The sequence below is a fragment of the Battus philenor genome, unplaced genomic scaffold (assembly GCF_028537555.1).
Source record: "Battus philenor isolate CCGP_79_NKW_IND1 unplaced genomic scaffold, ilBatPhil1.0.hap1 SCAF_11, whole genome shotgun sequence".
NCBI lineage: Eukaryota > Metazoa > Arthropoda > Insecta > Lepidoptera > Papilionidae > Battus > Battus philenor.
In genome coordinates this window covers 5,639,548-5,654,171 of record NW_027181673.1, presented here as the reverse complement: position 1 = coordinate 5,654,171, position 14,624 = coordinate 5,639,548, and the positions used below count along the sequence as shown (strand labels likewise).

Here is a 14,624-nt window from a genome sequence, read left to right as displayed (position 1 = left end):
TCTCCACACCAGCACCTTTAAGTCCATTGGTCACTTGTTCTGTGCGCTATATGGCCTCTCCATTGCCAATTCGCTGGACTATATTAGAAGAAAACATTGTATTGGCGTGGTTGTGTGTGTGGGCGAGAGTGACTCTCAGCATGCCTAGCGGAACAGGCCGCACATCATTTGTACATCAAATTAATCAAAACACTCTGTGTTTGGCACTAATCGGTGTAACATAACTCCTGAAGATGCCCCGTGGAGGGGTGAAACACGTGTCGAGTGATTTAACGGTGGTAGTTGTGTAATTCGCATTGTTTGCCGCATGCGCATTTATCAGCGGGCTGGCGGGCGGTGCACTTTATTGCACGACTACCACTGCATGTCCGGAAGTGGCTAAATATTGGTCCTTTTCTTACTTATTTGTTTACAGTTGTTTTTTATTTTTAGTCTTTTGACTTAAGTCCTCTCTATATTACTTTTGTTTGTTGTCAATGTTGATCAGTAAAAATAAATTAAAAAAAAAACACTGGACAATTTCTAATATAATTGTAGAATATTAGTCTTGTCTTATCTGTAGTTTGATTCTGGTTTTAGCCAATTAGTGTAGCAACGTTAGCACCCGCCCCGCGGAAGAGTCCAAATTCTAGTAATTATTGGCATTAGGGTTGAAAGGGAATTAAATAAAAGTACAAGGTATTCGAAAACATTATTTATTATATTTTCCTCAAAAAAAGTAAAATTTTTAAAATAAAATATTAAAACATAGGCATATATGCGATGTGTAAAGCGATGCGGTGGGATACATATGTCAAGTTGACTCGACTGTTGATCGGCTCCGGGTCTAGACGAGCACTAGGTGCTGACCCAGAACGCGGTCTCACCGCAACGCATGCTCACAACGCGGGCTATACAATAAACATAATACGTTAACCGAACTAAAAATGTGTGGTCGTTAAATCTAAGTGAAATTTAGGTTAAATGGTACGTAATACTTAAAAAGAACAGTTCTGTGAAAAATATTGGCAGTAAAATAAACATTAAACAATGTAGAGTTGAGTTTTACTTGGTACAAGCGCAGAGGAGGCGACAAAGCGTTACTTACAATTCGAATTATATTAAAAGCCCCGAGGTCGCCGCTCGCGCCATCTAACATCTACTTACTATGTCATAATGAAGAATCTAAGGGAAAAATTTTTCTGATAAAAATTTATTTAAATGCGACATTTCGGCGAAGGGCGACATCGGAGTGCATAGAAGACACTTTATATTGGAAATTAACTCTATAATACGTAGGTCAAGTTACATTCGTCAGCTTGATTCTCTCGCTCGCCGGATGGAGCCGTCAGACATTACAAGACAATCACTGGCTATCGTAAATGCGAATATATTTTCCTGATCTTTTCGTTAACCCACTCGGCTCTCAAATTCCATAGCAATGATATCTTGGTCAATTGTAAATCTAATAAAAACATATCTAGGTCATCAGTTAATCATTGTATTGAACGACATACATTTCTAGTTCAAATGAATTTACATTTTTACTCTATGTCAATTAAATACATAAAATTATATATTTATAAATAATTGTATATATATAGTCATATAATATCAATCTGAATTTAAACGCTAGAAACTCGTTTATTAATAAATAGCATCGCATTTAGAATTTTATAATAATAATAATAATGTACTTTATTATTTTTTTATCAATTTCAATTCAAGTCAATAATAAAAAGAATAGTTTCATGTCACAACAATTACACATAGAGGGGGGTGTACCGTACAATAAATACGAGGGCTCACACACACAGACGTGGAACAGTCTTAAACAACGTTACATTTGTACGCAACAAAATAATAATAGTATAACAATATGTTTGAGTGAAGGCGGCCGCTGGGGACACTATTTCGTCATTAGCAAAGCTTACTGCGGCAAGCGTCGTGAGAAATGTGCGCCGTCCGTCCTCGGACGACGCCTAACGCGAAACTTGCTGGCCCCGCTCAGCTGCACACACAAAGGCACAAGTCAATGCGGTGTACGAGTGGACACGTGTACAAATGTACATACACTCAAGTGTACAAATACACACCCGTCAACGAATACACGCGTTCTTCATGCGGGCGGAGGTGATCAAATTCAAAACTTTTTTAATACCGAAAAATAGTACACAAGTCTGGTACGGTAATCAATTAATTTTATTGAATTTAAGTTCACTCCGAATAAAAATAAATTTGACACCATTGGTCTATAAAATCAACGCCCGCATGAAAAATTCACCATTGATACATATTGTTAGTAAAACAGTTTTGATAGGAAGAAAGATTATTAAAATCGATTTTTACTTGTAGATAAAATAAGCTTTATATATTACAACTTAATAAACTTAAAAAAAAAAACATATCATGGTTATAATCTTTAAAATTCCTGCTAATTAATATTAAACATTTAGCTTCATTAATAAAGCTTTTACTTTATCTATATCCATATACATAATATTGTAAGAAAACATTAGCAGTTTGCAGAACTGTATAATAAAATCTGATATATGTATCCATAACTACCAGGATAGTTAAAGATAAAGTTTAAAAAAGGTTTAAATGCTTCAAAATCTTCTTTTAATAATGTAAAAGAAAATTGAGCAATTTTAAAATATTGCACAACAGACTTGAATAAAGATAACATTTTAAGACATTTGGATCAATCACAATGTAAAAGGAAACAACACCCAAGTAATTGCGCATGCGCTTTTTTATTAAAGGGGGAATGAATTCCATTGATATTTATTAATGGAGGATGTATGTGTAAGATAATGTTGGGGTAGCAGTAATAAAAACATTTGTCTGAATTTGACTACGCTCAAAGTTTTTGCAAACATAAGTGCGAAGTTATGTTGCAACATAAAAGATTACTCATGTAGTATAACACAATTGAAATAAGTATTTTGTTTTACACAAACACAAGAACTATTGACAGTATTGAATTACTCGTAGAATGAAATGACAAACCCGCCTACCTCTTGCAAACACTGGCATTGAAGAATATGAAATATATATATTTGTGAACAGACTAAATATGAGAAAAGCTACTAAGATTGAATTATAAAAATAATAAATTCAGTTCACACCGCAGTAAGGTTAGTTATTGTCAATAATGTAAAGGGTTATAAGTGAAGAGAAAGCGTTATAGTACTACCGATACCGCTGTTCCGCGCCTGCAAAAGCGCGGTGAGATGGGGATCGAGGACAAAAAGTGACGACCTTTTTTCGAGTGTATATCTAAGACGCGGTACAGCGGTTTCACAATTCACACACTAAAATAACTATTCTATTTATATACTACTAGATTCTAAAAAAAAAAACTCAATGAGAGCATTTGTTCTAAAAAGAAAAAAAAAACTTATGTTAATGATATTAGGTAGTCAATTAAAATGGAAGAAGTGGCGAATGATTCTTACAAAGTGCGGTCAAATGGAGAAATAACGGTATTTGGAGTTAAGGTAAAATTGCGCATGCATATGGTTTGTTTAAGACAGTGGTCGACAAACTTCCTTATTCAAAATAACCAAAAATACATAAAGTAGATATTTTAAATGTAAAATACTATTGACATTTTTTTTCTATTTTAATTGGTAACATTCATCACGTTAAAAACTCATTATAGTGTCAAAACACAATAAAATAGTTAAAAATTCAAAGCTCTGATTTAGTAGTGACAATTTACGGAAGCTAGGGTATAAAAGTTTACACTTTTCAAACGAAACAAATTAAATCGTAAAAGAACTCTAGCTATGTGAATGAAACGGTTTGTCGACCACCGGTGTAAGGTGTCTAGGCTGTAAGGGATGCGAGGCGTGTCTACGGCGAGAATAGGAAGGAGAGCGTGTGCACTGACTTCTTCTTGAGCGTGAAGAAGGAGCGGCGCTTGGGCTCGGCGCTGGGCGCGGGCAGCGTGTGCGAGCGCGGCGCGGGGGCGGCCAGGCGCGCCGACAGCGCCCCCAGCCACGCGGACATATCCGCCTCGTCGTGCGCCTGCAGCAGGAACTCTGCGCCGCTGCCCAGCCTGCCACACATTACAAACCATCATCAAGTATATTTTAAGCAATTATACATACATAATCATTCTACTTGTGATGTTTACACGTTATATAATATACTAGCTGTCCCCCATTCATGTGATGTAGCCTGTAATACAGCCTTTTGTGATTGTTAATTCATGAAAATACACACTTTGTAATACTAAAGGTGACCCCTCTCATCTCCACTTGCAGGTGAACGTTCGTGAAACCCGTTCTTAGTAGGCCTTACTTCACGAAAAAATATTCTTATTAAAACACAAATTTCTTAGCCATTTCGTTGCAGTTATTTCAAAATGAATCACTAGATTATATATCTAGTGTATATAATATAAGTAATAAGTAGTATTTGTACATATATATACAACATATATTATTCAAACGAATTTTACTAAGCTGTTCTTTCTAGGGCTTAATTAATTACATAAAGTTGCAGAATAAGTATATAGGACACAATGTATACCTGAGCCGGAACACGTGCTTCTTCTTGGTGTAATTGGCGGCGACTTCGACGACAGCGCCGTTGAGGTCCAGGGGTGGTTCGCCGCGCCACAGCTGCTCGGGTGCTGCCTTGTACGACTTCTGGTCCTTGTAGAAGCTCATGCGCCCGTCCTTCGCCACCACGTACACTTTATCCCATGACCTGTCGACGAAAAAATATTGTGTCATGTATTTTCGTTCTTTAGTTTATTTTCCAAATGTCCGTTGGTATTATATGTCAACATATCAACCTCGATATCGATATATGTTAATTTATATAACAACATTTAAAATTTTGAAGTGACAGAATAGGATTTGTTTTTTTTATATTAGAAATCATTATTGTTCTTTGCCTATTTGGTCATTCTGAACATACTTAGTAACATATTTTAAGATCGTTATTATCTTTACTATGGACATAAGAAAATTTTTCAAACATTTCATCACGGGAGTGAGACTTTAGGATCCTTTAATATTTGAACAAAATTCTTCAAATGTCACTACAATTTGTTTAAAAAAAACTCCGATAGTGACAGGAAGCGAAATTATAATCAGTTTGACCATTTGCTTACCAACTTATAAGTACAAAAAGGTAAAACAGAGTTCACGGATTAAATAAACTTTCTGACCTGTTGGAAGCGCGCTTGGTACCGGATTCCCACTCATGTTTTCGCATCAGGGTGCCCTCGAATCCTTCGTCTTCGCCGGCGGGGCTTGCACCTTCTGTATAACAGCCCGGCGATGTATATCACACAATATAATTATAACTCGATAACACTTATAAAAAAAGCTACATATCGACTATAAATTTCAATCAACGCGAAGATCAAATTTATAAAATATTTTTAAAAATGTTTATTACTCTTGCTATCTTTGATCTTTGCTATGATTGAACTACAAAAATAGATAAAAAAATAACTATATGAATGTGAAAGACTATTTAATATCACGAGTGAACGGTTTGATAAGTTTACCATCCTTCATCCGATAAAGGAGCGACGATTTGAAGGTTCTTCACGGGTCACGTAAAGTACTTTGGAACGTAACATTGGGATACTTATTCATGCGCAAACAACACAACAGCACACATAAAGCAATAACTGGAACTGTTCATTCACAACAGTCGACTGCAGGGGATGGAACATTAATTTAATTACAAAAACGCCTAGATATACAAATAAAATTTAATATTTTTTCACAATTTTTGGCTGTAGATAATAATATACATGTAGAAACGTACGGATACTTCGTACTGTGCCGATAGATGTCGCTGGTAGTCGATTGCCTCGCTCCGTATTTTAAAGTCGGGTATTCACATATAGGAAGAATCGAGATAAGAATCGAGCGGGTGCTCGATTGTGTCCGGAATAATTTAGAAATAAGAATCAATGCTGACACGACCAATATAAATTAACTATTATAACTTAAAGTTTAATACATTTATATGAATCTTTTACGAGGACAAAGTCAAAGATCATAATGAATTATGGAATGAAGATAATGCCTTCATCTCTATACAGCTCGATAGAATTTTTCAGATCACTTATGTTCGATTTAGGTGTAATATGGTAGCCGAGAAAAATTAAATATTTTTTTTAACAATAAATTACCGATAATATTTTTAATTTTAGTTTGAAGGTAATGATGTTATAAAAATATGTTTAAATCATTCTAAGTATGAAATTTATAAGAAATTTCGATCGAATTTCTACATTAATCAATATCAATGAATGTTTTATGTTTCAGTTCCGTTGGCATTTTTTGGGTAAAACTGTCGTTCAGAATTTATAAATATTTTTTTATAACCTATCCTAACAATTTCGACAGCTTGTATTCTACCATCAATCCTTTTTCTAGATATAAAAACACTATCTTTTTAGTTTATCTTTTTAAAACTTTTCCAATTAAAAAAAGCGCATGACTTTATACAAACATTCCCTTTATGTTTGTAGGAAATTTTGGAGAATCTAGAAAATCTAACAATTTTCGCTTGCCTCCGGCTAAGGTACCATTTTTTAAATTATATACTGTTTTAATCTCGTATTTTACTCAGAACTATCATCTGAAACTCTTCCATCCGCTCTAGAAGTTATAACTAACATCTATAGGTTATAAGTTGCTGCCATATATTGGAGTGTATATAGAGGCATATATCTTATCGAATCAGTATCGGTTACTATTAACAAAATTATATGTAGCATTATTATTGTTTACATATAGAAAGTTATAGATATACATTATAACTTTTCACGGCGTGTTCGTTTTTATACATATCAAACTCAATATTATGTATTTCTGCAATGTATTTCTGGTGTGTGAATCTAAGAAAAGTGGTCGATCGTTAATTGCACGACTGTCAATTCCATCCGCAACAATCAGCTTGGGGTACCTTCGTCGTCGCTGTGATGCGATCCGGCGAGAAGTTTCTTTGCGGTGCGCCAGCGGAAGCTTCGGAACGGCGACTTGCTTCGCGACCGCGACTTCGTCTTACCCGAAGTGGACGGCGTGGCTGGTGATGAACTGGATCCGCCCGCTGCGCGTGACAATGCCACGCAAGGGACGGTAGGGGAGAAAGGGAAGAGTGGAGGGAACAGATGGCCACGTGATACGGAATCAAGATGAGTTTTACAAACGTAATGAAGTCAATGACATCGATTTTATAATGAAATGGTAAACATGACAGAAGAGAAGGTAGTTATAAAATTTGCCATTACAGCGAACAAATTGTTTGCATGATTACAAATAATCAAGTTAGGAAAGAAAAAAACAATTGTTTGTAAAAAAAAAGAGATTTATATTTTATTTTAAAATGGGAACGGATGGTGGACAATAATAGAAAAATGGGTGGGGAGCGGGAATAAAAAAAAGAAAAAAATCTTCTAAGCAACATAAAAACAAATTGCGGCGCAGCAAAAACATAAGCATAAACATGCCTTACGATAATTTTAAACAATAACAGAAACGTAATAAAACACACTGATTAAACATGCAACACATACCTTTTCAATTATACGTTTAACACAAACCTCTTTAGCAGAAATTGTTAAATTGATGTTAGCTAGGTGATTCAAATTGCACAATGAGACAATAATAATAAACGAAACACCAGCAACTGTTTGTTTAATATGCTAGTTATAACTCGAAAAAATATTGAAACAGTAAATTTTACTTTGATCAAAAATAACTTAAATGTATAACATTTAATATAAGGTTTAGGGTACCTTCAGAAAGTTCAATTTGAAACACATATCAATTAAACACCAGAATACGGGAGAAGTTATATGAAGGTGTACTTACTGGAGAGTCGTGCAGGTTTAGCAGGCGTCTGTTTCGATGTAGAGGGTCGGGTAGGATCTTGAACGGGCGAAGGCGTGGGCGAGGGCGTGGGCGGGGCCTCGGGTTCGGGGGCGGGGCTACTGGCGTCTGCATGCGTACATCTACGTGCTAGGTTATGTCTAAACACTACGTGCATACATGCTACGTTACTTGCTACATGCCAACCATTTATGCGCAAATTTCTAGCATTCGCATTGCATTTATTATTACACCCAACACTTTATTAACATAATTTTGAATAAACGCGGTTCATGGATAAGAATTAATACTCTTTTTACACGAACATTATGTTTTAACACAAACCCCTACAAATTTTAATATTCCAATTTTGATAATGCTTATAGAAACTTATCTATACAGGAACAAAATAAAATTGGGGGAATGCAAAGATCTTCAAACCCAACAGTTGTGCTGGATATCTACATAACTGGCGTAGATTTCATTAAAAAAAATAGATGGTTTCATTTTTGGACTGGACCAAAAACCAAGTGGCGATAAATAGTTATAAAATAGATTTTAATCATAATTTCAATTTGTAGTTTTATGTTTTGCACTTATGGATTGAATTTTGACTGGAAATTAAAATATCTTTTTGTTATAAATTAAATGGTTTTCGTTTATTTCTATTATCTATGTCATATAGATTTAACCGTGTAAAAAGAGTTGGGTGTATTTGTACTTTAAATTAAAAATGAGAATGCTTGCACATACTTGGTTTTAATATTAAATCAACACGAAGAATCGATATTAATTAATAATATAGTGCATTGTTACACTACAAGTAATACACTAAAGCTATTCCCTATTTATTTCTTATTTATTATAACCGTATTAAATTGTGTCTAGATTAAATACCAGTGATTTTAACATTTTTCTGACCGAATTGTATTGTTACAATAAAATATAGCACAATTTTAAAATGTTATATAAACCCATGAAATAGCTATATATTATAAAGTTCATGAATATAAATATTACATCAATGACGTGGTTATTATAAATAGTGAAAACAAAATGGATTAATAGTCAAGCTGTAAACACACACATACATATATAAAATAGCTATAATGCCATGCATATAAAGAAATGTGTAGCTACGGAAAAAGCATTTAATAGAAGGAAATAATTCCTACCTTTTTGCAGACAGCTTCATTTTTAACAGAAGTATGGAAGCCAGAACTTACTGAGAGTTTTTAGCCTCGAGTTTAGAACAAGACCAGAGTTTAGTCTGGGATTGACTATAAATTCGCAATAAACACTAAATCCGTCATCAATCCCAGACGCATAGATTGTAAAGCGTGATCAAGTATCCCAAGGAATGTGTAGACAAGAGAGACAGACATAGACATATCGAACCTTCACCGTGATTAGCTTTTTAATTATACTTTGAAAGAAATATATAGATATTTGTTACGTAAGTGATTTAGCCAGACAATACGTAGCATGACTAAGAGAATGTAAATTTGGGCGTAAAACATAAATTTTAAATTTTTTCTTAATGTTTCTCATTAAATAATTTTACGCTCAAATTTATAGGCAATGAATATAGAATGATAAATCCATCAGAAAAATCGACGGAGTCCTTCACCGCTAAATAAAATGTGAAGTGTGTATAGTTGAAATCGTGCAACAGTACAGAAAACCTGTGCTATACGTTCCCGACTAAGTACGATAGGGTGACCTACAAAAATAAAACCTATTCATATTCCATGAAGCTCCAGAGCTATAAACACAATCTACTCCCGTGTTGTAGCGTTACGATTTAGAGCGCAGTGTGATCCGGCGGAATTGTATCGACACCCAGTTTCAATAACTACGGAATAAGCTCATGCGTACAGCCGGGTATCATTTTACATCGGCAAGGTTATAGTAAGCGCTCTCGTTACCTGGCTGGGAGTGTGGTCGCTCTTGGGCCTTCTCAGCCGCTTTAGTGGACGTTCTCCTTACGACTACGCGTGTGCATGTGTGGACAACACATCGGTAAGTAACGTCCCCTTGATCTCACACACGACACTCGCCCGGCAAACGAATTACTATCCATTCAACTAACTGTACTTATCTTGTAAATTTTGAATGAACAATCAGGCCAAATTTTTACCTACTGCCTAACATATCTTAACGAAGAAAACATTGATATGTTACATATTCGTACTTCGTTTGTCGGCCGAGTAAGCAAAATATAAAATCAAAATCATTTATACACGTAAAGCGACAAGCGCCTTAAGACTTCTTGCTCTATCGCTGTGCGAAAAGTGCAAAGTCTTTTCATTTAATCTCTTAATTTTCGTCACAATATCATCATTTTAAGACATTATTCAAGTCCGTCAATAATGTTCACCTGTAAATCGGTGAAAACGTACGTAATAATCTTACTCAAATCGGACAGAAACATTTTACAGTGCTAGAAGTAATATAACACATGCTTGTGCTTACGTTGCAATCTGTGAGTTACAAGTGAAGTTAATTAATTAATAAAATTAAGTGTCTCGGACGATTGCAGTCATAACAGTTTAATTAAAACATGAGTACTGGTGTAACTAATCTAAATCTTTGTAACGGGGGAATAATTATCATACGTAATAAAAAGAATACTCAACAATGGACTTTTAGTAAAAATTATGTAAGAAATTGAATTAAATTATTACTATATATTAGATTTACACTTCGTTAATGGACGTTAGACAAGTTTTTAAATATTTAAAAAATATACCGACGTTTGATTTCGACTTATATATCTGAATGAAAATGAGTCAAAGCACTTTTAAATTTAATTAACTCTAAGTATTTAAAATCACAGTTAAATAAGTAATGTTTGTTTTTAAATTAAGAATTGATATTAAAACTTGTCGTTGCGTCCAGGGGCGCTGGCAGCACTAGGAGTATTAAGAGCTCCAAGAACTTCAAGAGCTCCTGAGGCACCGAGGGTACCGGTGACACTGGGAGCACCGGAAGCACCCGGAGCACCAGAGGCAACGGGAGCATCCGAGGTAAAGGGAGCTTTGGAGGCACCGTGTTGCGCGGAGGTGCACGATGGTGCGTAGACTCACCGTGCTGTTGCGGAGCGTCCACGGTCTCGGCAGCGCGTTCCTGCGCCTCCTGTGCGGCGCGCGCTGCCTCGGCTGCTTCGGCCGCTTCGCGTTCTAGCCGCTCGCGCTCCGCCGCCTCAGCCGCCTCCTGCCGCCTCTTCATCTCCTTCACTTCGAACTGTCGAACACATACACATTTTATGTTCATGAACCAAATGTAAAACATATTACGCACAAAAATATATTTATTAATTGAATGATAATGTATGGTATTGTTGGTTATAATAATGCAATAACAGAAACAAATAATAGTGATCTACAGCATTTAGAGGGCTGTGCTCGAGACTTCTCTATGACAAATCAGACAAATCAGAATTGAGATCTGTAGACGAACAGTCGAAAATCGACATAGCCCAGCAATTATAACAGATGGCCGCTGAGCCCTCAAGCTTCTGGTGACCCACAAGGTGTACAAAGGACATTGTTAAGATCGAAAAAAGCTAGGTAGAGACCTTTGCACAGGTCCTGTTGGAAATGTACCAGCAAGCCCTATCCTAGGGCAGAGTTAGGTCCTAAATAAGTTATATACAAAGAATTACATCTTCGATTCTAATCGTTTATGTAATATTTTGTTAATGAAACAAGAATATTTTAACCAAATTTTAAGTTGAATGTATTAAAAAGCATATACACGATTTTTAAAAAAATTAGTAACTAATAAGTATTGCATACTGTTATTTTCAAATAATATAAAATTTAAATTATATTGGAATATTAATTTTATAATTTAATTAACAAACAACTTGTATTATATTCTGAGTAAACTGAAAATAATTGAACTTCCTTTCCTGTTTTATTTTTTGATATAGTCTGAAAGTTACGAGTCCAGATTTGAAAATGGGCAATCGATATTTTTAAGCATATTAAAATGAATGTTTTAATATGATAAATAGATATATAATGCTAAAATAATAATTAATATCAAGTAAACTTTCAAAATTATTTAGATATGGTTATATAGGAAATGCAAAAAACATATCAAGCATTCAAAGCAAGATCTTCATGCACAAAACCAACAACCAGACTTACACAATCCAAGTAGTTAAAGTACCATGCACCCTCCGGGAACAGAAGTTTCCGGGTTTGAGACAGAAGGACTAGGGAGGAGGTTAAAGGAATATTTTTTACTTCCGTTGTCAAGTCGCCTGCAGCACTACTGGTGCTAAGCCCAGAAAGAGATAATTTGGCTATTTCACATTTGACTTCCCCATCAGAATGCCTCTTCTTCTTTGAAAACTTTTTTATAATTCGCTTTATGCTGCCAGATTTGGATGAAGTCACACTATTTTGCCTTATTAAAGAAATATTCGGATATACTAATTGATACGATAACCTTTCCCAGAGTATGAAATCTATAGAAGCTAATCGTTCATTTGGTTTTTCATTACTAGGGAAAAATTCAAAGAAAACTGAGCTGTATATTTCAGGCGACAGAGGCGATTTTAGCGGTGTCATCGGAGGACTACTTATTTCTGATATTGTAGACAAACTATTATTTGTAACAACTGACCATAGGAACGAGTCGTTCTTGGCCATTTCTTTATTTTGACAGTGGGCTTGCAATTTCAGCTTCACTTTTTCAGGTATTTGATACCTTTCACTGTTTCTTATTATCCTTTCAACGATTTCTCCTACTGGCTGTCCTTTAATAATTTCTATTTGGGCAGGGGTTTTCTTTTGGGAAACAGGTGGAGGTTGGTATAGGTAGATTGATTCGTCACATTTATCCCAAGGTTGTGCATTAGGCCACAGTGTCGCCTCTTTGAGTTCAAGCTAGTGTTGAATTAGAAAAAGAAATTAGATATAGTGAAAGAAGAAAAAAAAACAAGCAAAAAGTGTGAAGCGAAAGTGATTTAACAAACGTAGTTTTTCAAACAACCAGTCAGTTCTTGAGTTACTAACACCTCTACTTTAACCATTTAGACTAAACTAAATTTAACTTTTTTAATTTTTATCACATATTTGTTATATCTAACACAATTTCGTTCACTTCTGGCGATTATATTTCCACTGAGTTATCCTTAATTTTCTTCTGCAGTTAGTTACAACTTGCATGCAGTTGAATAATCATTACCATAACATCAGCATATAGACGCACACCTACAAGACATAGGTTTCCCCCAAAGATAGTTACGACGACCGATCTTGCGCTGCCCGCATTCAGCGACTTCCGACCGCGCGACCTTAAATGTGCCGTCAGCGGACCTAGTGGGGGCCCTACCTGCTTGTGATCGCCACTCGAGAACAAAATCAGCAAAAAGCAAAAGAACAAAATCTTGTAACGCGTTCATAGTCAGTTAACTAAACTATCATCACCAAAAAAAATAAATTGAGAAGTATTTAGACACCGTTGGACAATTTATAACAAAATAATATTCATCTGAAACTCTAGTTCAATTTAAATTTTTAGTGTATTATATTTTACGTATTAATCTGAAGTTCAGTTAGCGGCGTAACTTGAGAACTGACTGTATAGTATCGTGTAATGTATTTATTTGTGCAAAACTTAGAGGTAAGCAAATTAAACTAGACATTAATGCAGTAAGCTTTTGAATAATTTAAGACGCAACTAATCTATTCAATGTTGTATTAGAATTGATTAGAAATCTTTATGAATAATAATTATTTTTAAGTAGCAAATGCTTATTGCGTCCATATATTAAAAATAAGTTTCCAGTCAAAGTAAATTACATATATTTTACTGCATCAAAATAATGTTTCAAAACAAAAGAACTATATTCGCTGTACATGTCAAAACCCACACCACACTACGTGCGTAAAACAAGCGGCAAGCCAGTAGACTTAGTCTTACGGTGGTGAGCCGCTGGAGAGCGGAGAAACGGTCCTCTTGCGCGGCGGCGGACTTCTCGAAGGCCTCGTGCTTCTTGATGAGGCTCTCCACCTCGTCGATGGTGTGGCCCAGTTCCTGGGACATGAGGTACGGCTCCTGTGCAATCAGCCATGCCTCCGCCACAGCCGCGTCGCGCGCGAACTGGTACACCTCCAAAACTGCAAAGTTATGTTTGCATATGTTAAAAATATACAAGGTGATGGGTTAAGGAAGTGAAAGTCTTAAAGGGGTGAATGCTTAGCTTATTTGTAGTGAATTAATATACGGTACACCATATCCAAAAATCAGTAGTCACACAAGTAATAAATAACGTAATGATGATAGAATAAAAAAAACCCTTGAAAAATCCGGATTACTACATATTAAAATTAATGATTGTTTACTATCTTTCCCTGCAGACTTTGTACTGCCAGAAGATAGTGATCTGTCGTATTTAGAAACAGTGCAGAAGCTGAAAAAATTGAGCTACATATTCACCCCTTCAAAGATTTTTTACATATTGGGTATATCCAGCATCCTGTACAAGATTTTTATAATACAGCAAACAAGAATACACTTAAAATATTTTAAATACTTTATTGTAATTTTCATTAAGAAAACACACAGGCAAGGTGTTTGTACAGGTAATATAAGGCCACTGGACACCCTGTACGTACAACTCTCAACAGAACCTCCCACAGCATTCTTTAACTTAAGACCATGAATTATATGTTTTGACCAATAAACTTCTGTAAGTTTTTGTACGTCCTACCCTAGTCACTGGTAAGTTACATAGCGCGAAGAACAGATGGGGGCCTTTATGTTCTGGAGCTG

The 14,624-nt window shown here is 35.4% G+C and overlaps 2 protein-coding genes across 12 annotated transcripts in view; both read right to left on the bottom strand.

The window, feature by feature from the left end:
* Window positions 1-679: 679 nt before the first annotated feature.
* Window positions 680-14,624, bottom strand: part of beta-Spec (spectrin beta chain) — an 86,129-nt gene continuing 72,184 nt past the window's right edge. For 4 of the 11 annotated variants that reach the window (XM_068773384.1, XM_068773392.1, XM_068773412.1 and 1 more), the window contains exons 31-38: window positions 13,773-13,969; window positions 10,922-11,078; window positions 9,761-9,823; window positions 7,836-7,961; window positions 6,928-7,071; window positions 5,168-5,261; window positions 4,522-4,701; window positions 3,635-4,045 (exon numbers count right to left, since the gene is read on the bottom strand). In XM_068773384.1, the coding sequence (XP_068629485.1) occupies window positions 3,841-4,045; window positions 4,522-4,701; window positions 5,168-5,261; window positions 6,928-7,071; window positions 7,836-7,961; window positions 9,761-9,823; window positions 10,922-11,078; window positions 13,773-13,969 (1,166 nt within the window). In that variant the 3' untranslated portion in view covers window positions 3,635-3,840. Of the gene's footprint in view, window positions 1,991-3,634; window positions 4,046-4,521; window positions 4,702-5,167; window positions 5,262-6,927; window positions 7,072-7,835; window positions 7,962-9,760; window positions 9,824-10,921; window positions 11,079-13,772; window positions 13,970-14,624 lie in introns of those variants that run through there. The other 7 variants (XM_068773420.1, XM_068773445.1, XM_068773436.1 and 4 more) reach the window with 7 other exon arrangements.
* LOC137931823 (uncharacterized) lies at window positions 11,939-12,879 on the bottom strand. The gene is made up of 2 exons (XM_068775336.1): window positions 12,823-12,879; window positions 11,939-12,733 (listed from the first exon to the last, which is right to left on the bottom strand). Exons 1-2 carry the CDS (start codon window positions 12,877-12,879, stop codon window positions 11,939-11,941), a joined length of 852 nt encoding a protein of 283 aa, XP_068631437.1.